The 23995-nt window shown below is 41.7% G+C and overlaps 1 protein-coding gene across 5 annotated transcripts in view; it reads left to right on the top strand.

Annotated features, from left to right (window-relative positions):
- Positions 1-1278: 1278 nt before the first annotated feature.
- The window catches only part of LOC134651540 (reticulon-1-A), a 29626-nt gene continuing 6909 nt past the window's right edge, over positions 1279-23995 (top strand). Inside the window, exons 1-3 of one of the 5 annotated variants that reach the window (XR_010097120.1) lie at positions 1279-2280; positions 11021-11056; positions 23109-23316. Coding sequence is in view for 3 of the 5 variants with exons in the window: in XM_063506654.1 (XP_063362724.1) it covers positions 1623-2280; positions 11021-11056; positions 23109-23316 (902 nt within the window). In the remaining 2 variants the exon portion in view is untranslated. Of the gene's footprint in view, positions 2281-10786; positions 10945-11020; positions 11057-21641; positions 21803-23108; positions 23317-23995 lie in introns of those variants that run through there. The other 4 variants (XM_063506654.1, XM_063506668.1, XR_010097123.1 and 1 more) reach the window with 4 other exon arrangements.

Raw genomic sequence — 23995 nt, forward strand, 5'->3', positions numbered from 1 at the left:
TGTAGAATAATATATGGAATATTGCTTTATAAATTTACAACCGCTTTTTGCGCTTTACCGACCGCTGTCTGCTCTCTGCTTTATCGACTGGGCGTGCCTCTCAATGCTCTCAAACAAATCTGTCAAAAGACACATGACAACTGACGTAGGGATACCTCGAGTAGGTGGGATATGATGGCTTGATTCTCTACAACTGACGTTGACAGTGACAGTTACCATACGCCTTTTTTTTAACAGAGTGGTTTTTATACTTGGTCAAGCAGAACTTGTCAGTAGAATAAGGCGGCAAATTTGAAAAATGGAGGCGCGAAGGGATATCGTCCCATAGAAAATATAAATTTCGCGCCTTTTTCTACTGACAAGATCTGCTTGATCAAGTATATAAAAGACTTCTACGTATCTTGCACCAAATGGGGTAATCAACGGGGAATGATCGATTGAGGTGAGTAAGTATTATATTCTTTAGTTTGTTGCTGGCTAATTAGGAGTAACGAATTCATCTATCAATCAATAGCTTGGAGGATACAACTAAACGGAGTAGCCATTAACAGGCTTTCCCCTCTGTCGAAAATAGGCGGCCAACGGTCATACACAATGTATGAACTGACGTTTATCTGACATGGCTATTTTTACGTTACGCATACATTTGACGTTCCCCTCCCCCGCAAAAATCGGCAGACTGTTTTGTACAGAAAATTACAGACATGGCGTCTCCGTTTGATTATATCCTCCAAGATCAATAGCCGGAATGTTGTAAATCGCATGCGATTATCAGTGTCGTTAAGGTGTCGTTTGAAGAGGCCAAAATTACGAGTTATGAATATGACGAAATGGATACCTGTAAAAAGGTATTATTTCTATTACAATTCATATAAAATCAAATGCAAATGCGATGTGAAACTCGCAAAAGGAGTAAATTTGATTTAATAATTTTACAAGGAATATTTAAAGTTAATCAAATTTGAAAAACGTCTTAGGAGCGGCGTTCAAATACCTAGTTGGGCAACTAACTTTTGACCATATCATATTAGAAAATATTTATTAAAATAATTTGCTGGCATAATAAAAAATACTTTGTTATTAAAACCTGACATTTTGATGTCTATCTCAGTGCAACACAAATTTAAAAATTTAAAACAAATGTTGCATTCTGACCGCACTCTAATCAATTTTCGAATTGTCAAAAAAAGCTCCGTCGGTAAAGCAGAAACTCTGGAACTGGAAGTCGATAATTTTGCATTTTCCTGCATTGAGTTCGCTAACGCTGAAAGATTCGCATAGTCCGTGTAAAACTTGAGTAAAAAAATCTGTGGAACTTTATTATATATATATTTTAGTACTATACTTTGTATTACATTAGCAATATATTTCTTTGTAAGCGCGCTCACATAGTCAAGGCAAGGGCGGGCTCCTCGCACTGGCGGGCCGGCGATGACTAATACCGCTCGTCGTGCAGAGTGACGTCGCACAGCACCCCACACGGCCGCTCGCTCGCGAGCCTCAGTCCTCCGGCGCCCGGCGCCCCCACGACACGGCAACCACCTCAACTGCGCACTAACGATTTTCCACCGCGCCCTAGGGACGCGCCCATCTTCCGATCACACTTCCACCACTACACTAGAATGGACGGCACGGATGATCTTCTGGGAGGGTTCGGCGACCAGACGCCGGCGGCGGCACCCCTGCCTCCGATGAAGCGCGAGCAGGACTCGACGGATGACTTCGAGCACCTGGGCCGCGAGGGTCGCGACGACAGCGAATCGCCGCGGCACGGGCCCGCGCGCCTCGCCACCCAGAACTTCCTGGACATGGAACGGGACGTGTTCGCGGACTCGCCGCGCACGCCCTCCGCGGCGGACAAGCTGGCCGACCAGCTAGCCGACAAGTTCACCGACAGCGAGTCGGACGCGGACACGGCCGGCGAGTCCCCCCTGCACCGGCCCGCGCCGGTCGCTCCGGTGTCGGCGCCCGTATCCGACCCCACGCCCGTGCTGGCTCCGGCTCCCAGCCCCGCGCCCGTGCTCGCGCCCGCACCGGCTCCGGCTCCGGCAGCCGCCCCGCCGGTGGAGATGCCGCGGCCCGAGCCGCCGAAGCCGGTCGAGCCCGCGCCCCAGCCTAAGCCCGCCCCCGCCCCAGCGCCCGCGCCAGTGGCGGCGCCCAAACCGGCCCCGGAACCGCCCAAACCGGCCCCGGAACCGCCCAAACCCGCGCCCGAGCCCAGCCGCACGCCGGTCGCTCACGTCATCGAAGCTGAAGTCATCTTCTGCCAGATGGGACTTGGTGAGACCTATTCTTGTATAAAGTTACTAACCATTCATTGTCTTTATGCCAGATTCATCGGAACTTCTATTTCCAGAACCCTGCCTTTAAACGACTTTTGTTCCCAAGATTAGTCACAAGTCTGGGAAATGTTTTGTGATTGCAAAATTACAGTAGCATGTTTAATATTTTGAAGCGAATGCTATTTGCATCTCATGATTTCATTGTCCAGTTTCGGCCCGAACTGGCGCTGCACGCGCTGGGGTTTAAGCAACAATGGCCGTTCAAGGTCTCGAAAAGCCCGAGCAAAAACTGGTAGACGCGTGACGGCGATGAATCATGGGTCATTAGGTTTTTTCACGGCGAAGACTTCAGTACGTAGGTATTAAGATTGGGATGCGCGCGGGGTGCGGGGTCGCGGGGGCTGAGAGGTGGCGGAGCGGCAAGAGCGTTGACCGCTGCACTAACGGCGCAACGTCCCACGTTGCAGGCGGAAAGAAAGGACGTCCGCCAACAATGAGAGCACCCCGGAAGCTGTACAAACTTAATACCTAAGTGGGTCTTATGTCATTGTAATAAGGTTGTGTATAGTTGCATCTTTAATGGTATATTCGAACTGCATTAAGGTCCCTCGAATCCCTGTATCCATACTCGCGTATCGTAGCCGTGCCATACCCGCCCGTAGCATACGTGTCGCATCGGCGCAAAAATCGATGCATGTTATCCACGGGTCAAAGCGGACGTGATGACTCATGGACGCATTTGCTGGTTACCGAAGCTACCATATACACATGTACACTTTTTATCGATTTCCTCCCGAAATTTATTGAATCTTTCTGTCAGCTATTAAAAGTTGGGTAGTTTGAGTTGAGCGTTTGCAGACACTGAAGATAATTGCGCCTGCAAGTAGGTAAATGTTAATTAATTGGGTTAAAAAGTGGTTACGTCCGCTTTAACACGTTCACTGTCCGTGCCTCGTCAGATTGGGGCAGTAAACGTGTTAACTATTTACGTTTACGCGATGATATCTAAAGAAGAATGAATGAAAATTATAAATATCCGAATATGCCTGAACGTCGATACGGCTCATTATTAAAACAATTTTGAATAATTTTTATTATTTTTGAAGTTTGTAAAAATTGAATGATGGGATTTTTTTAATCACGATGATTTATGTAACAAACGTCGTAGACTTGTAGTAGTAATCAGGACGCTAGGTATCCTAAAACTTGAATGTGCATCGCAAACACTCGCTGTTTGCCCATATTATCAGCAATTTAGCGGGAGAGGACGATAGCACTATCTTATCTCATGAAAGCGGCAGAGAGCCAACAATGTGAAAGTCCCGCAAATGTTTGCAATTCGGACCAATTCATAATGTCGCGTGCTACTCATAATTATAATGCTACACAACCACGCCTCTGACAAATTTAGATAGTACGAGTATTGCTACAGAAGAAAAACCAGCAGACTTCTATTAAATAATACACGCATCTACGTCAGCAGTTATAGAGCTAGCAATAACAGTGATGCGTTGATGTATTGCAGCATGGTCATTGGCGTTCCATAGATAGGGTATAGTCTGGTGGTGCGGGATGGGCGGGTGCCACCATCGCTATTTTTAGCAGCAGTCGCGAACCGCGGGCAGCTCACAAGCGCGCGACCTGCCGCCGCGCTCACGTCGCCCGCACCTGCAACCCATGCAGCCTCGCGAACACCGTGCCTAGTGACTCATTAAAGGACCATTACCTTTTGTGTGTTTGTTGTGACCTAATCAAAATGGGATCCGATGACATCACTCGTGAGTATCGAGTCGGCTGACTTCCTAATACCAAATGATCTAGGTTTGGGTGGCGTTGCTATTTTTTCCGGCGTTCACGAGTGTTACAGATGATCGGCCGCTTTTAGGATTTTTGGAGTTTTAGTTTTGTTTTTATGACAGCGCAGAAGGATAACCGAGTCCGGTGTTTGAATTTTAAAAGTTTTGCTTACTCGTTTTGACGGAGCCTTTGCTAAAAACTTTTCCTGTGTCCCTGAAAGACATTGTGTAAATACATAACCTTTTCCTTGTTTTCCGTTATCTCCACGCCTGTGTCTAGGACTTGATTTTGGCAGGCGTGTGCACAATTATCTGCAATTATCTGTCATTGATCAAGTGCCATGGGCGTCGCTAAAAGGCGCATCCACTACAACCGGCGTGTTTAAAGTCGTCGTGCTATTTATGTCCCGCATTATATGCAATGTTCGCGAATCGCGCGAATAAAAATTCCGCGCGTCGTACAGTTTTGTAGATATGTGAATAGATATGACGATGAAACGTCACCAGATCTCTAAACACTGCTGACCTAATTCCGGCCCTTCAAAAATGCGACGTAGTAGCGGCCCTCTCGCCTCCCCTCGCGTTAAGCAGGCACAAACAAAGGGCGGCACTTCAGAAGTTCAGGAGCTGTAATCGTTTCTTACTCATCGCTAGCCGGCGGAAAAAAAAACAATAGACGCTAAGTGGTATTTTGGTTAGCACACAGCTAAATGGTAACTGCCTTGGAATAGTGATTCTAGACCTATGCAAAACTAGTTCAGACTTTTGTAACATTTCAACACCCGCATTACAAAACTGAAAATTGCTTTTACTATGCAAAGGTATATTGATGGTTATGTTCCTCCGGGATCAATAAGCTCGAGTTGATAGACACCACGTAAATTATTAAGTTGCAGTGCATAGTTGGGTTTTCCGGAAAGCCTAGACGGGTTGTAACGGGGCGAGGGGTCGCGCGGTGAAGCCTGGATCGATACCGTGCGGCCGACGCATACCTAACCGTCTCGAACTTGGTTTACTGACGAACGAGCACTTAGATACATTCACCACTGAAACTGAATAAAAAGTATGAATCTAAGTTCGAAAGTGAGTCAACAATGCAAGCATTCCGCTGCGGCGTGCGACGAGTCGACGACATTGTCACCCCTTTAGTACAGTTTTGCGAACAATGGTTGCCATTCTTCGCGCCCGCGTGCATTGTGGGGAGAAAGTTAATTTCGGCAGCGTTCTGACTGACTAGGCAACCGTGTCATTTGAAAGATTTTGTCCTTTTGTAAAGATTAAGTAGGTCAAATGTTTGGAAAGTACTTACTAGGTCTATTTTATTGCAGTTGTGTTATCGGTATCGGACATCTTGTTTTTGTTAGCTCTCGGATGGGGAGTTAAGTTTACGATACACATGTATAGGATGTTTCATGTCCCAGTTAATAGACACCAATCGATAAGGCGAATGAACCGCGCGGGTCACTTCGACCAGTATTTACTAGCCACTGTTAAAAAATGAAGCATTTTTACATTGGTGTTATTATGACTGGTAATCCACAGAGGTAGCAGGAGCCACGAAGTTCTCGCCTCTCTTAAATAATTTATTTTCATAACCCTGTGTTATCTATGCTTGTCTGTGTTTTTCTATAGTCGTTCCGTCATCATCATCACTGAAAATCGTAATTACCTACCTGGCACTGACTAGGGTCATTCTGAACTTATATAGTTCGAGCTGATCGTCTCCTTGATCTTGACTTGTCAAAGATTTCCCAGCTCTCACTATAGTCAAATTCTCTTAGCATAATCTCGGGGACTTGCTGAATAAAATAAGCGCTAAAAAGAATATTTGTTAAAATATGTAAATGCGTCACTTGTTGATTGAGTTGAGTGAGACACAAGTAGAATAAGTACCTAAGCGATGACATCTCCCGCATGAGTTCACAAAGTACCTATTCCTTTAGAATGACTCACACCAATCTATTATTCTATGTAAATTTATGGAAGTACTTATTCGTATCGGGGTTCGAGTATTGTTAACTTATGGATCTAAATATATATATTCTACTTCAATAACAGTTTGTATATTGGTAACCCTACTGGTCTATATTTTAAGCCTGATAAATAAAAAACCGGACAAGTGCGATTCGGACTTGCCCACCGAGGATTCCGGACAAATTTAACTATAAGTTTGTGGTTTTCTTGTCTGAAAGGAAGTGTAGTAGGTAGCGGAAGTTATCGCATTGAATTGTTTACATTGTTGCCAATTGGCTGTACCTACATATAAATGCGTCTTCGTTCATTTAGAACTCCAAGTACTCGGAGTACATTTACAGGGCTAGTTTTAACTTGATACGTATAAGTACTAGATTCTATCAAGTCTATGCTACGGAGCAAATGCCATTTTGTCAATGTCAATGACTAAAACTTCAAGCTTGTGAATGCATACGGCAGTTATTGTTGGAGCCTGGGATGTCAATCCAATTTCTTACCGAGTGCATGCAAGTCCCAGTATAATTATGCTTTCCGATTAGGCATAGCTGTTATCTCAGCTACAGGTCTTCTGAGTACTGGACTGCGCTCGCTGAGCATTTTGAATACATGGTCGAAATCTTGACAGACAGATGGATATTCGTCGCGTGCTGCAGGTGCGGTGACGTCACGTCTATATTTATGTCGTCTGCCGTACCTGCCTTGTCGCGACGGAATGGGATGGAACTAATCCGTTATGGGAGCCGGCAGCCGGTGATATACAGTTAACTATACTGATCCCCAATGTATACGGAAGTAGAAATGCCCCTCGGTCGGCGTTCCATTCGCAATGTGATATTTTCCATTTGTCATAGAACATTGACAATTCAAATCAAGAACAGTGAAAGAAATAGAGTCAAACCAAAGAAAGTCTGCAGCGCAATAATTTGACATCGAATTAAAAAACTACATATGGCAATGTTTTTTAGCAGTCAGTAAACGTCATGCACTATGGTATGTGTTTGTCAAAATCGTTTAAATATTCGTTGTGTTTTGTGATGAACGGAATAAACATGGTGAAACCTTACAAAACCGGCGTGCGGGAGTTACTTTGCCGCATGACGAATAATTTTACACTTGTAAAAAGTCAGCACGAGGCGATTCAAGCTGAAAAACGACAATGTTTACAAAATTTGGAGTTGATGACGGGTAAGTGGAATGAAACATCTTAATACTTCACCATATGTACCTACTTAGATAATATAATATTGGTTTAGACTAAGGTTTCACAGCAAATTGAATTGAACACACCTAATAGGTATAGGCATACTTATGAACTTCCTCTAACATTTCGAGAAACTCGTTGGTACTAGCCGGGTTTTGAGCTCGAACCCACAACCTCCATGCTTATGCTCACGGCATGGGTACCTACTAGTTAAAGCTAAAATTTATTTTTAATATATGTTTAGGTATTGTTTTAATGGTTTATTTCGTTTTTCCGAAAACTTTAGTTCGCAAATTGCGGGCAATTTCTCTGTCAATCTAATTACGCCTTAATGGGAGTAAAAGAGAAAGATGCTCGCATATTGAGAACTTCGGTGTTCGCGGTAGGCCCTCTGTACCTATTTACCGCCGTCGCGGATATTACAAAAGCTTATTAATTTTGATGAAGCCAAATGTCACATTCTCCCAATATTATTTATCAATATTAGTATATGTCTACATATTAATAGTTACATCTAAAGTGTCATTCTATAGAACTTGCTAACTATGTAAACAAACCGCCATACTAAAATTGACAGTGAATGTCAATTTACTAGTAACTTTTGTTTGCATAGCAAGTTCTATTGAATGACACTTTATTGTTGGAATGAAATTTATTTTACCATAAAAATTAAGCTGTGCATACAGCTAAATTTTTTCATAGACGGTAAATATGATAGAAATTTCACAAGTATCAAGACTATTTAATCCATTTTCTGTGGTGTTGTCGTATACTGATTTTTAAAAACTACTTTTAATCTAGCGCTGCAGACTTTCTTTGGTCTTACTCTAGGAAATATATTTGACTGGTTCCTGTACATAACTGAATTACAAACCAATGTTCAAAATATAGTTTGTGGATAAGTTAGGATCGTTTAGTTCTTTTAGATGCCCGAAACCTCTTCTGAAATTCATGCCCTGTTAGAGTTACACCAAGCTAATAAGCTTGCACCGATTTTTATAGCACAGACTGTGCAAGTGTTATTTTAAACGTCACAATTTCTTAGAAGTTTCACGTTTAAAATCGCTGCCAAGTTAGCTTGGTCTGACTTTAACAATTATGAAGCATAAAACTCTCCATTGCGATGTTAAGCCCATCTGACTAAACTAAACTTCATAATTATTTTTATCGACCAATGGCGTCACTGGCGAGCCCAACTAGATCAATCTTGAATTGCATTTGTTTGAGAGGTTTCACGTTTCACATGACATGTGCTTTCTTAAAGTTGAGGATTCACACTTAAGACAAATGCGGTGCGATGTCAACCAGGTCTGACAACATTCTTTGTCACCAGGCAACAAAGTTCGTCTTGGGACTTTAATCTAAATTGTATTTTTCGCCCTCAACGTTCCGTCCCAAACGTTCGTTTTTATGCTTAGGAGCATAACACTTTTACATAAACTCCGTGGTTTAATGTTAAAGGAAGCGGATGGAAATGTTAGGTCGTAAAATGCGAAAACTTTACCCCGTCTACATTAATTATACAAAATGTATAACTTCCCCGAATCAAAGCACCTAATTATCGTAACTAGCATGAATCATGCGGGTGTGAGTATCATGCGAGGGTAAAACAGCCAACAACAGCCCCTGACCCTCGCCCGACCTGAGTTCGTGTGATAGTGCCTAACTCACTTATTGGAGTTTGTTAGTTTATAATAATTGGACACCAAAATTTTTTATGACAGTTAACAAAAATCGGATATATGTATAAATAATGGACCAACCTGTACTACATGTATATAGCTTCCTGAATTGTCCTCTGTATTGCTCGCCTGGGTCGTACTGTTCACAAATTCTATAAACGTTGATTTCTATGGTTGTTAACTTGTTACTTTTTATGTTGCATAGATCCTGAACACATACAACACCCTGAACATACTTAAAATCCTGATAAACATACTTATTATTTTCCTTTAATTTAACTTTAACATGACATGTGTTTACAAGTCTCGTGAGGCATCCTTGTCCTTGTCGCCCATTCCGGCCATTCCTGTTTACCGTTTATTCTTAATTCCAAACAAGGAAAAACAAACGGGCATCATGCCTGGACTTAAATCTTCGGGGTTTTCGTTCACTGTATTTTCTACGTGTTTTGTAAAAATCTTTTCTAAATCTAGAAAATGTTCTCTTTCTACAGATGGCACCTGTGTCTGTGACGTCTGTGTACTGATACTGATGGGCCGCTGGTTTCCAAACTTGCGAAATTTCTACAACATAAACCCCAAGGAAATGAGATTGAGAACTCTTCTCCTTTTAAACTTCGGTTAAAAACAGCATTTATCGTCGTAATTTCTGATAGTCTCTTTCGGTTTCTTGCGAATGCCTCCACATCAAAATACTGTTAATTAAATATAGTTAATAATACGTAGATATTTATATAAATAACGGTTTCAAGTACTAATAGATAAAACTAAGTGTAAACTATGCTACCAGACAACCAATTGTCTTAGTTATATCAACATGAAGTGGACGAAGCACGTGTTTCCTACAAAGGTTGCATTGTATTGTCTCGGTTACATGTGTTGTGTGTATGGTAATTTGCGTCGTCGATCTTCATATAACATTGCTACTGCACTTGACTCTTTCTGACCTTCGTTTTCGCTCCTCAGTCAAGTTCATGCAAGGTTATAGGAATTCAAATTTGCGACTGATTGTTTAGAAAAGTTTAGCCCTTGTATCGTTTTAACATTAGGGTTAACAATTTTCTGTGACGTTCCTAAAGTACCGAGTAGCTAAACGAAAAATCCATTAAGATATACCTGAGTCAGGTAACCTGACAATGAATACGATAGTATTTTTACCTGCCTGTTAGCTGGTAGTATATATTATTTATGAAGCTAGCTAATAAGCTCAGTTAGATGTTATGCGGTTATCTCTGATAAGTAATGTGTCGACGCGCATTAAGTGATTAAGTAAAGCGACATAACGCAGCATCAAGGGCGGGTGAGTCACCGGCATATAACAGGACGAGGTCGCTGCGATGATGTCTCGCAAACTGTCTGCGTCAGGGAATGGGAGAGCGGCCAGCACTAGCCATTATTGCGGCCCTAGGCATTAATCGGTCAGGACCAGGAGATGATTGTGTTATCTGCGGGCGGCTGACCCTTGACAGCAGTTGCCGCTCGAGTCTTTCCTATTTGTCCACGACTCGACTCGTTAGGCGTTGCATCTACAGCTTCGGGTGCTGATGTATGCTAGGGATGTACAGTCGCCATCAGATATATCGGACCTACCAAGGTATTCACAAATAGCTGAACAAAGCCTCTGTGATCAAGACGTTAAACTGCATGTTCAGATATTTTTGATCACCTTGGCCGCTCCGATAAATCTGATGGCCCCTGTACCTGTAAATATGCTATGGCTGGGGGATTTCACATATGTATTGTATGCACGCTTCCCAACTAACTGATTTCGCAACTAACACCTGTTAATGCAACCGCATGCACCGGCGGGTGGTGGTGCTGGGCAGGGCGAGGGTGCGCGGGACGCATGCGCGGGCGGGGCGCGGCGGCGCGCCAGTGGTGCCAGTATCGACGCGAGAGTCTGGCGCGCCGCGCGTGTCACCCGCACCCGCCGTACTGTAAAGCGCGCGTTACGTAAAACGCGGCCATGGCGGACTCCGGGCCTACCCTGTGCTCTGTGCTCAACCCCCGTAAGTGCCCGACGGCCCGCTTCGCTCGCTTGCCTCTGTCGCGACTAACCCGCTAACTCGCAGCCTTCTCTTGCAGATGCTTGGTTCGACCCGCAGAGGCTGCATCCCGAAGGTGAGTCCAGGGCGGAGGGCAGAAATAGGAGGATCGCTTAGGTCGGCGCGCCGCCAAGTGGGCCGCCGCCCGGGAGCGCTCGTCGCGCCCCCTGCACTGTGACCCAGTGACCGACGGCGCCGGTGTTGTGAGCCCAGTGTTGACAGTGCACAGTGTCCCCTGAAGCCCCCGGTTCCTCTCATGAAGTCCCATCCATCACACATGACACACGTTTCGCGCTGTCGCAGACCGATATATAACCTCGCGTGTCACTCCGACGTGCCCGACCTCATTCAAACACTTGCGATTATCATTCAACGCTCTGCTTGTCACTGTGATGGGTACATCGAAAATTACATTGGTAAACTCGATACAGATGTAAAACCACATGTCAGTTTCCATAGCCCAGTTCAGTATGGGGATCATTAAACTTTGGCTGCTATCTGCCAAAATATACTGGCGCTCAAAAATTTTACTATCCGGTATTCCTCGTTGAGGTTGTTGCCTCCGGGTATTTATATCTGTCCTAATGCCATATGAAGGACGCCACTGTCCCCGCAATGCGGAATCAAGCTTGGCCGCGTGTCCCATCCTCGGAACAATTCATAAACTCCTTCAATAGTTTCTGTTTCGAAATTATCGCCCAATGTAGTTCGCGCACGCGCGCTCTCATAGGCGCGCTCTCATCTCGCGAACTTCAGCTCTGCCAAGATCAAATTAGACTAATTTCGAATTGACATTGACGCCTAAACAATACAAACTGTCGCGATTGACCCGTCGCTTGTAGATAAATAACTGCTCATTTATAGAATAAGCGAGCAATTAGTGAGGGCAGGAGGGCTCGGGAAGAATCAGGTCTTGCACACAACGGAGTTTGCTTCTGTCTGTGATTGTTGAATGTGTATTGTGTAGTTTGCATGATTTGCATGATAATTTGTTCTTATAATCACGGTAGTGGTATGACTTTTAGACCCTTAAAAGTCTCGTGAAGACAGTAGTCAGTTGCCAACACAGCTCGGGTTTAAGCTATTGTATTGACTAACGCGATTCTCTTTAATACCCGATACTTACGTCTACGATACGCTGGGTCTAATTAAATTAGAAGCGAATGTGCTCTGATGTCATGTAAGCCAGACGAGGGCGAGCAAACTAACCTGTAGGCTATCTCGTCCGTATAGGGTTGCGATTGCGATGCTATTCCCTCATTGTTTCCGCGTGTACCTGATGACTACTGTTGCACCACGAAACACGACCCGGCCCGGAGACCGCGGTGCTCGTATCCCATCTCTTGTTAACAATCTGTTCATATCGGCCATTCCTTGAGAACTTTTACACAGGCACCTCTGGGTAATCAGCAACTCAAAGCCAATATTTCGTGGAAATTACTTAACTAAAGTGACCCTCGAACTTCTTTAAAACTATTCAGTCAGACAGAGCTTAGTATTTGAATATACCTATTGGCCATATTGCTTGATAGTTTATTATGTAGTAACGTCCTGAAGCACCACAATTGTATAATTGGATGTTGAAGTAACATACCTATTACACGAGATTTATGCGTAGTAAAAGGAAGCGTTAACTCTTAAGACTCTTAAGATCTACATATGTAATATATTGTTTTGTGGTTTATTGAGGTTTAGAGTATAAAGAAAGACTTATTAAGAAAATCTTCATATTCGGAAAAAAATTACAGTTACCTACTACAAATACTAATAAAGGTTTGACAGACCAGATCTCAACATAACATCAAGCTAGGTAGCTAGAGGCCAGATGAGTCGCTTCCCGCGTCCGTCGACTATCGGTACAATAGCTATCTATATCTACCGCCAGGACACGCCGATAACACGTGTTGCTGATACGTGTGGCGAAACGTTTTTATCGTGATATTCGTGATTCCTGTCCCGTGGGACCCGATAGTCGACACGTGAAGTTTAGTTACTCGTGTCGAAATATACATCTACTCGGAAACAACGCCGTGTGGCAGGTTGACAACCCCTTTCAGTTTTCAGTAATGGCAATTCTTTGTGGGACTCCAATAAGATTCAACAGGGAATATTATAAAACCAGAAGAATTTGACAATTAATTGTAGACGGCCTACTTCTCGCTATCTATTACTCCTACTAGTAAAATATACGCGAATTTGATAACGTCGTACAATTTAATATCAATGGAAAGTCAAATGAAAATCTTTGTAATACCTTTTTCAAAAATATCCACATATTGATATGACCGTGATCCATGGTTTGACCCAAAGAACTTACGAATACACAACGAATAATGAACAATACATACTAATATACACAAACACTTTATATACAAATCTTACAAAACTTTCTTAATTTCCTATCAAAATTATACAACATTTACAGTAAAAACACCAAACGAGCAGTTGTTTCAGTACTCGTAATTGTGTTTACTATTTTAAGACATCGACACACAAGTATATCGACATTCACAGTATTCATACGTTATTAGTGTTATTACTTTCCTCCTCGTCAACAAGATTTATCAGCGCTCTCAGACTAACTAAACTGAACAGTCTGATAAATGGGTTGACGTGATCGCCTTGATTAAGTGCGTAATATCTTTTTTTAAATGTGAAGTGAACATATGCTCGTTTGGTAATCAATGTAATCATTATGATATTCATGATTCAAAAGAAATTATATCCTCAGAAGTAGGTACGTTACTTGGTACAGGTAAAAAGTATTTGATTGATTATAATGCAGACAGGGTTTCATCATTGTTTACGTTAAATTTGACACTTTCGTGGAAGGACGTGACTGCATGCACTCACTGCACTATCATTTTCTAATTTTAGCTCCACTGATTGCAGATTATTACGACGTTGATTTAAATTGAGGCCGTGTTTTTGTTTGCTAATGTAATGGGCCTTGTTAAAGACCTTGGCTCGACCTATTGTTTTTTACTTAAAATTTAATTGACTGTTATTGACTCGTTACAAGGTAATTAGTTCAAGTCAAATAAAATGTTTATCATTACGATAGCGTTTCGGCTCAAAATTGTCAGTGCAATCTTTCACCGCCTGTTTATCTTTATGATCGCGAATATGTGATAACTAAATTGTTTATCGGGGCTCCGCGTAATGTTTGACTTATAGGTTAGTATGTCGTGCACCGTAAAATTTCGGAGTATTTAAAATGAATAGGTGGGAAAATTCGCATATTTTCTGAAGGAATCTCCGTCCCTCATTGCGCGGAAGTGGCCAGTATATTTAGCGACAAGGACGGCGCCATTGTATTTCTATTCGTAATGAATTTAGTTTAAAACTGTTGTTGGCTGGTGACCGACTAACTGATGCTATCAAAGTACACCTGCCGCGTCACAATGGGGATCGAATATTAAATGTTAGAACTACAAGTTTGGCTATGGGGTTCTGTTTTAGATTGCAACTGTAGAATCACCAACATACAGATCAGGTTTTCTGCATGGGCTTCCTATTTATTACTTACAAAAAATTATTGGAATCATTAAACATCCGATGGCATATTTTCTAAATTTCACTTTCGCATAAGGTTAAATAAACTCTACAGCAGTTATTAATTTATCTACTGTTCTTATATAGTTTACCTTCAGTTGTGACTTGAAACTGTTGACATAATAATATCGAGTTATATTTAATAATTAACTTCAAACACATCATTACTTATCAGTAACTGACCACTTTTGTTGAAATACATTAAGCTACAGTGGGCGGGCTCACTTAATAATAATTCAGTTGATACCCAATAACGTTTACCACCGAATTCATTTACAAAATATTTTTTTTTATATTTACTGTCATATCAACTTTAGTAGCTTAGCTCCCTAAGAATTTATACAACACCTTATCTCAGGCATTTCGTGATCAGATAATTGGCGTTGTTACTAAATTTTCCAAAAGGGACTGCTTCTGACATTCAAAACACAAGGATAAACTTAGGCGTGGAATACTTCGAATAGTTCGAATATCATCCTTATTTATACTTACGGCTTCACCCTGTAAGCCAATGGAACAGTTTAGTTCTAAACTCCCGTCTGTGCAATTACATTGTAACTGCGATTCACTTTCGTTACGTTGATTATGCGCAACAGTTGCGTGGACGCAGCTCCACTCATGCGCAGACCGATTATGAAGCAGGAGGGTTCAACACTCGTAGAAACACTGTCAGTGGTGACAACTATGTCTATGTAAATACATATATTCCAAAGTTTACAATGTCATTTTCTGTTGTCGGTTTTTGGCATTTTCCTGAATCTTTTGTTGTGTAGGTACGTAGGGATGATAAGGAGTAGTCCTTATTGATATATAACTGTTTTAGGGGGTTTTAATTAGGTGTTATTTATAGGTCAAAAAGGACATTACATCTAGTGCGAAAAAATCAATAGTTTCTTAGATAATCGGTACAATCTTTGCTGCAACGACCAACATTATTTTTGACCTTTACGTACCAAACTGTCATTTAGGATGTGGGATAAAGAAACATAATTTATGATGATCAGAGATCTTTTTTGTACAGTCAGCAGCAGAAGTTGCTAAGCGGGCCAGGTGTTCAAAATTACCTTGACACGCTCTTATTCTCTTAACAATAAAGTCGCGTCAAGATAATTTTTAGGGTTCCGTACCCAAAGGGTAAAAACGGGACCCTATCACTAAGACTGCGCTGTCCGTCCGTCCTTCCGTCCGTCCGTCTGTCCGTCCGTCCGTCCGTCTGTCTGTCACCAGGCTGTATCTCACGAACCGTGATAGCTAGACAGTTGAATTTTTCACAGATGATGTATTTCTGTTGCCGCTATAACAACAAATACTAAAAACAGAATAAAATAAAGATTTAAGTGGGGCTCCCATACAACAAACGTGATTTTTGACCGAAGTTAAGCAACGTCGGGCGGGGTCAGTACTTGGATGGGTGACCGTTTTTTTGCTTGTCTTTTTTGCTTGTTTTGCTCTATTTTTTGTTGATGGTGCGGAACCTTCCGTGCGAGCTCCGACTCGCACTTTGCCGGTTTTTTAACACCTGGCCCGCTTAGCAACTTCTGCTGCTGACTGTACTAGCAAACTCTGATTGCATTCATTCAGCTCTCGTACGCTCGGTAGGCGATTTCATTATCTGGACATAGCAAAAAACAAAGGAAAGTATGCTGTTTACTTAACCATTACACGAGTTACAGTGTTCATATAGCGCTGTTACAATGTTAAGTTGATTGAAATCCACATACATACACGTAATGTATTGACTATAATTGCTTTGTTAATATATATTCTGATGTTGATTCAAATACTTAAAGTACCACTATAACTATAACACTGTCATATATCACCGTAAATTAAGATGTTAGACTTTTTCTGGCAAACGTGACCAACCAGCCTGTATTGTTGATGTAGGTTATAATATAAGTCATTTGTTTGATAAAGGGGCAAAGTTAATAGACAGTAAGAGGGTTGAAACACGAAAATTTTTCGGAAAATACTTTCTGTTAAACATTATAATTCAAATCCAAATGAACGCTATTAAATATTTATTATCACAAAACATCTCTTAAAAATCAATTCTACCAGAGGAAAACAACATGAGGAAAAATCTCAAAATTTGCTTGAAATTACTTTGTTACTCTTGTGAACAAATAAGTTTTTGGCAAAAATTTAATTTTTGGTACACGCTTTTATCGCTGACTGTACTTTTCTTACGACAGACAACTTATACTCATCGAGACAATTCTAAAAACCCCCTAACACAATTAGGTTGCGTTGTTTCATCACAGAGTTCCTATGGCCACCTCCTGTCTCCATCATCAGATCAGCTCGATAGTACCATAATATTGCATTGTCACCCGACTTACATGTGCATGCCAAATTTCAGCTCAATCGGAAACCGGGAAGTGGATCAAATTTAACTTGCAAGATTCCATTACAATTTAGTTACATACAGGTCGAGTTCCTATGGCCACCTCCTGTCTCCATCATCAGATCAGCTCGATGGTACCATAATATTGCATTGTCACCCGACTTACATGTGTATGTAAAATTTCAGCTCAATCGGAAACCGGGAAGTGGATCAAATTTAACTTGCAAGATTCCATTACATGTTAGTTACATACAGGTCGACCTAATAAAAGCGTGTTAAAAACAAAGTTCTCGACAGTTTTTGAGAAATAAAGAAAGCCTTTACGGGTTGGTGACTTGGTGTAGTAAAAAATATACTTGTACCGTGTATAATTTTGTACCTACTAACAAGGTTTTGTTACTTACTCGTAATTAATTTTTTTACATACCACACGCAAAATTCGCCGTAAGCCAACCAGTATAAAAACATTTCGAGGTCCGTAATAGCTGCGTATTCTGAAATCTCATTTAGTCTGGTCACGTGAAGCAAAGCAAACTCTCGCCAGCGCCCTCTGTAAGTGATGACAAACAGGCCAGTTTTCTTGAGCTAGGTCAGTGCCTTAGGACGACCGGACTGGTTCTGCAGTGTTATGCGGATAAAAAACGTTTCTCCAATAAGGCTTAGTCATTTCCAAGGACTTTAGTATGTACCTGCCTTAAAACAATCGGTAATTGTTAGTATTGGTAATACTTTGGTTAACTTATCGGTTGTCAATAAGATGTCTTTTTGTCAACCAGCAATGACAATGTAAGGTCTCGAACGTCTGAACAACTCTAAACACACTTCAAATTTCCTGTCGACAGAAATTTTTCACATGGAAAAACCTCGAAACTTTCGTTCAGATGTGGAACGAAATTTCCTCTTTCCGTAATGGAAATTTCCTTTATTTCCTGGGAAAAATTCCATATTTTTTCCGTAAACTTCTCAACACAAACTGAGCTGCACTGCAGAGCGTGTCAAAAATTTGCGAACCTACAATAAAGTAGGTAAACCAGAAAAACATACACAAAGTAGAAAATAAAAAAAGTATAGGATGGTGTAGGTTAGGTAGGTAGTTTGTTTACTCGCGTAATATACGGTAATGAAATACTGAGTGCGTAGGCTGGGTGGGTCTCTCCGCACTGCGTAAATGTATCTACCTCACGTCTGTATCAACAGATACAATTAACAGACGATTAGTAGACCTCGATCGCTTTGAATTAAGGTTTCCGAATGTTTAGTTCTTCGCTGTTGATTTAGTCGTGATAGATGATATGATAGATAAATGTTGATTAAAGTTGGTTTTTGAGGAGCAAGGCTTTCTTTAGACGAAAACCATTTTACCCCGAGTACCTACATGTTTTTGTTTTGAAATGGAAATGTAATATTAATATTAGATAGCACTATCAGTGGCTTGGTGGTTCTTTCTTTAAGTTTATCATTAATAGGTAAACACTTTTATAATAGTGTGCTGCAGTACCTATTACAGATTTCTAATTAATTTTGTATCAAGCTGAACGATGCTATTAAGCTTAGAAAGTTAAGGAACTAGAAAATCGGGACTTGAACAGTTGAACCCCCACCGACCCAAGACTGAATTTTTCCATTTTTAATTTGTTTCATATCTTTAATTCTATTTTTAACAATCTGAAATTTTTGCTATCAGTTTTTTTAGGGTTCCGTACCCAAAGGGTAAAAACGGGACCCTATTACTAAGACTCCGCTGTCCGTCCGTCCGTCCGTCCGTCCCTCCATCCGTCTGTCACCAGGCTATATCTCACGAACCGTGATAGCTAGACAATTGAAATTTTCACAGATGATGTATTTCTGTTGCCGCTATAACAACAAATACTAAAAACAGAACAAAATAAAGATTTAAGTGGGGCTCCCATACAACAAACGTGATTTTTGACCGAAGTTAAGCAACGTCGGGCGGGGTCAGTACTTGGATGGGTGCTGACCGTTTTTTTGCTTGCTCTATTTTTTGTTGATGGTGCGGAACCCTCCGTGCGCGAGTCCGACTCGCACTTGCCCGGGTTTTTTGTAGGGAGTGATACTGATAAAATATCTGTTTTAAGGCGTTAGGATGTCGGTTGTCGATGTAAAGTCTAAAACCGCTTGTGAAGTTTCTGCTTATTTAAATTCGTATTGTACTTATTTACACCAAGAAACAAACACCACCGGTAACTGGACAATAATCAGAACGAAACGAATCCTAGTTTCAATGGCGTCTGGACCAGACAAAAGCACAACCTGCTATTGTTTTCCAAAGATCCGTTAGGTCTGTTTAAACCTAAATTAATGAGACAATTATTCTCATTATTAAATTGTCACGTAGTTCTCAAACCATACCTTAAAACGCAGGCTACAAGGACGAAATTACGACGCCGAGGAGTATTGAAGGCAAAATGTTTTGTGGTGGTGGGAACGCATATACAGTATGTATGTAGCTAACAGTAGCTACATACATACTGTAGCGACTATGCAACTATGCGCAGACAGCTGCGCATAGTTGGTCTATTGTAACATTTGTAACTTTGACTGAATGGTGTCTCTATTTTCTTGCCTCTAATTAAGGGCGAAAGAACAAGGGTCCAAATTGGACAGCTCGATTTATTTCGGGTTTTGGGCTTACTGGGACCTTAATTCCTTAATTCGATTCTATAAGATCACGTAGGGATCGCGATTTATGTTATGAGGAACCTCTCATCTTAGAATTAATCCCGGTTGCACCCACAACGAGCTCGGTCTAAAAACGATATAGCCAAATTGGCGAGTGATGATTTTGACTTTACATGATACCGAAATGATCTTAAACCGGGAGATGTGCATATAGAGAGGGCAAAGTGGCGGGGTAACAAACTTATGGCGTAGCGGAGCTCCGTCGACTCAGGGAACGAGTCAAAGATTTTCACGTTTCACGATATGCCTAGGAATTTCACGATATGCCTGATCTTACGATCGGCCGCCGACATCTACGATATGAAAACGCAGAGAGGGTATATACCTACGCTACGCTGATCGGTCGTGCAATCGCAGTGCGCACGCGACGCCTGATGCGTGTTGCTTTTGGCAATGCTCACGACGCAGACATTGCTCTTGAAGTTTGCTCGTCAATTGCCATTGCACCATTCTGAATCTGAACTCATTATAAAGTAAGCTTTTAATTTTATTTGGATGGTTAAATCAACTGTAAATATACCCCGAAATTTAAGCGGTCTAATTTTAACCTGTACGGACTCAATTAAGCCAGTTTATTGTCTAGGTACTGATATTGGCGATCTTTACGAATATTAACGTTACTGTTTCGAAATCGACGTATAATTTTTCATCTCTACTGTAACCTACAGAATTAAGAATTAAGTTTCCTTTTTAGGGTTCCGTAGTCATTTATTATCGCGAAGGTATTCTGCTGTGAAATCGTGGTCTTTCTTATTTTGTGTAAATATTACCGACTTATAATTGGTAATGGAATTTGAGTTATATTAGAACGGAGAAACGTTAGTTTAATGCTGTAGAAAATATGTTGATATACTTGATAAACTTAGATACTTGATTAGATAGATACCTACACGCACACAAATGGTTTTGCTGTCATATTGTTTGCAGTAATTAATTGACGAGGCAAATAAGTATTTGGAGTGTGGAATGCTTGAACACGTAAATAAGCAGTTTTCCACGAGAGATTCCGCATAAATATTCAGACTAGGAGATATATTGTACTGCAACTTCATCCCAAAGCGATTCCAATCGTGTTCAGTGAACGAGACTCAGACGAACTAATATGAGCGTGGTCTCCGGTTACACATGAGTTTCACGGATGTCGAGGTCACATGCAGTTAGGTACACTATACACTACCTATCGCAAGTTAGTTTGAGACAGTATGTAAATGCTGGGAAGAGGTAATAAATAGCCGGCTCAGACTTATGTGGGAGGCTGTGCCTTTCACTCCCTCTTTGCCGAAACCATTGTAACTCTCTATTCTTCTCTATTCTTTAAACTTTTACTTTCATATTTGTACCTCTACCACTCCCTGCCCTGTCAGTCTCATGTCAAGTTTATGAAGTATAGGCACGGGCTTTACGGACCGATCACGCAAATACGTGTTGGAATGAAAGTAAATTTTTCACTACCTATGCTTTATATGTGTAGGGTGGCCATGAAAAAAATGAGACATCCAATTTAACTAAAATTTAATTGTGGATAAAATATTCCTGTTATCCCAACCCCAACGCCTCCCGTAGACCAATTGGCGTTTTCATAAGTACATATTTACATTTATGTATGCAGTTCTACTTTGCAAATGTTCGATCAGCCCACTTTAGATACTAATGCATTCACTTAGACATGTAGTATCTCAAAATGAATAGCCCCATTAACTTAATTCAATTCAACGAAGTCGTTGACCGAGGCTCGAGATTCGAGACCGATTTAGTACTGTGAGTCACCGTTTCCAATAATCTAAACGAACAGACGCCGGTATATTATCGATACTTCAAAGCAATTGAAATATTATTTCAGTCAACGAGACTGAAATTTTCCGTAATCTACTCTCGAGCCCCCTTCATATCATGCCCACGTTAGTGAAAATTGGTTTTGTCCCACAAAACCTTTCCACGAATTAATTTTAACTGAAACAAGTTTAACAGACGTTTATGAATAAAGGCATCTCTTCCGCGAGTTGTATCGTAGCGAAATAAAAGAAAGGCGCCGCGATAAGGCTACGGAGCCGGGGTTGTCGTGGTGTCAGTAGTTGCGCGGTGACGTGTGCCCTCGTGGCTGCGCGCGCGGCGCGGCGCGGCCGCTCACACGTGCGCTCGCTCACTCCGCCGCCATGGTGCGTTCCAAGCAGTCGCCCCGCCACGCCGCTCAAAACGAGGACCTCCCGCCCCGCGGTCCAGGTACCTACACCACATAATCATCACTAAAATTTCCCTTCATATCATCCCCCGAACCCTCACACAAAGCACAACAACATAAATTTGTCGGGATCGACGAGCGCCGCGGACTTTCTGTCGACGTGTCGGGATCATAACATACTGTCTCTGCCGAAACTGCCACGAAATACTTATCTTATCATGTGAAAGATGCACTTGAGAGTGAACGTGTTTGTGTATGTAGTTTAATTCATTTTTTTATGCTTACTTTTCGGTTGTATTAGTAGTTCCAGGTGCTTCGTAGTGCAATAAGGCCAATAAGTGTTGTTAGTGTTCCATAAGGTGCGGTTTTGTTTTCCCCGTTATAGTGTTTTTCCTGTTTGCTGTTTCGTTTGGTTTCGAGTATTTAGTTGTTTTGTTTGATAAGTTAGAAGGAGACAGGCTCAATGGGCCGTAGTGTGCACGGGACCGGTCCGGGGTTATTCACCGCATCCCGCGAGCTTACTCAGTAGATGACCCAGTAGACGGGTTACCTTTGCGCAACTTTGTATTTACTTATTACTAAGTTTGTACTGGGATTCTTGGACGGACCTGTCAAAATTCTTTAGAATTGAAATTTAGGTATAATCGGACAAAAAGTATCAATTTCTTCTAGTTCGAGTTCCAGGAACTACTGGCCAGATAGTATTTACTTGATTAAGTATTCAACAAAGTTGCACAATTTTTGGCATCGCCTGAAATGGCAAATCCGAAAATGATGCACCCGAGACATTGTTATACTTTGAGTTGAAATTTTCCTCACTGCTTCGATCGACACCCACCCACGTTAGTCTGGGCTTATTAACATGCAAAATGCGTGCTGGACTGATTGACGACTTCACAAACTTTGCCGCACATTGTAACGTGAAATATCAGAATGGTTATATCATTAATTTTCATAGTATATTTTGAGAAGTATCACGACATCCTTAGCCTCCTTATCCTCATTATTTTGTTATTCTCAACAGAGCTTCTGATTTTGCATTATATTGACGCTAGTTCTTCTCTCGGTTGAACTTGTCATTATGCTTTGTTTAGACGATTCCAATGCTAGTGCCAATCTCTCTGAAATATCAAGAGTTGTCACTGTTGTCAGTTGTTGTATTCACCAGTCCGCCGTTAAAAGACTTGGGTTATTTTACCTGCCAGTAAAAAACCGGCGTCATAGCCAGGCCGTGCTAAACATATGCGGGCGGACTAGCAAGACTGGCACTACCACTAGCGACCGGTATCGTAACCGGTGCTTCCTTCAATATTGGTACGATAGTAACAATTCACTCTTGTATTTCAGTGGAGGCGTTAATATACTGGCGTAGCGCGGCGCGCTCGGGTGCCGCGCTGGGCGCGGGCCTGGCGCTCCTGCTGGCGCTGGCGTGCTGCTCCGTGGTGTCGGTGGCGGCCTACGTCTCGTTGCTGGCGCTGTCCGCGGCCGTCGCCTTCCGCATCTACAAGAATGTGCTCCAGGCCGTGCAGAAAACCAATGAGGGACATCCCTTCAAGTGAGTGCCCCCTACTTATCAAAGTACTTATAGCGAAAAAGTGTATCATGCAGCGTGCACTAGGATTGCAGAGGAAATTTCAAGCACGTAAAGAGGGAGATGAGGAGATAGTATTTTTCTCGGAAGCTGACTGCATACAATTCATAACATTAGCAGAACTCCAGAATGTCCTGCAAGAAGTTTTAAGTAACCTAACTGAACAGTTGGAAAACATTTGTTACAGTAGATAATTAATAAATGCATAGAAACATAATCACTGCTTATGTTTGTAGCACTGTGTAAGAACTGCGTGATATCGAGAATTCTGTATATTCCTGCATACACTGTCAAACTTTTTGTTTACATTGAAGGTCAATAGGGATTGCATAGAAAGTGCGTACAAACTGAGCATTTTATTTTCTTTTGACCATGACCAGATTTCTGGATAAACAGACCCCTATCTGTGTAATTTCGGGACTACACTGTCTGTTGATTTGTATTCTTCCGTCAAAAACTAAATAATTGGCGTGCCAAAAACCCCAGTTATTTGTAGGTATGTAAATACAGGGACCTATATGCAACAGTGATAGAGCCGAGATGCGCAACCAGTCGCGTCAGCCGCGCAAGCGTGAAAAAGAAACTCGATAAGGGACCTCTCAACACATTCACATATATACCGTATTATGTATGTCATGTAATA

The sequence above is a fragment of the Cydia amplana genome, chromosome 1 (genome assembly GCF_948474715.1).
Source record: "Cydia amplana chromosome 1, ilCydAmpl1.1, whole genome shotgun sequence".
Taxonomy (NCBI): domain Eukaryota; kingdom Metazoa; phylum Arthropoda; class Insecta; order Lepidoptera; family Tortricidae; genus Cydia; species Cydia amplana.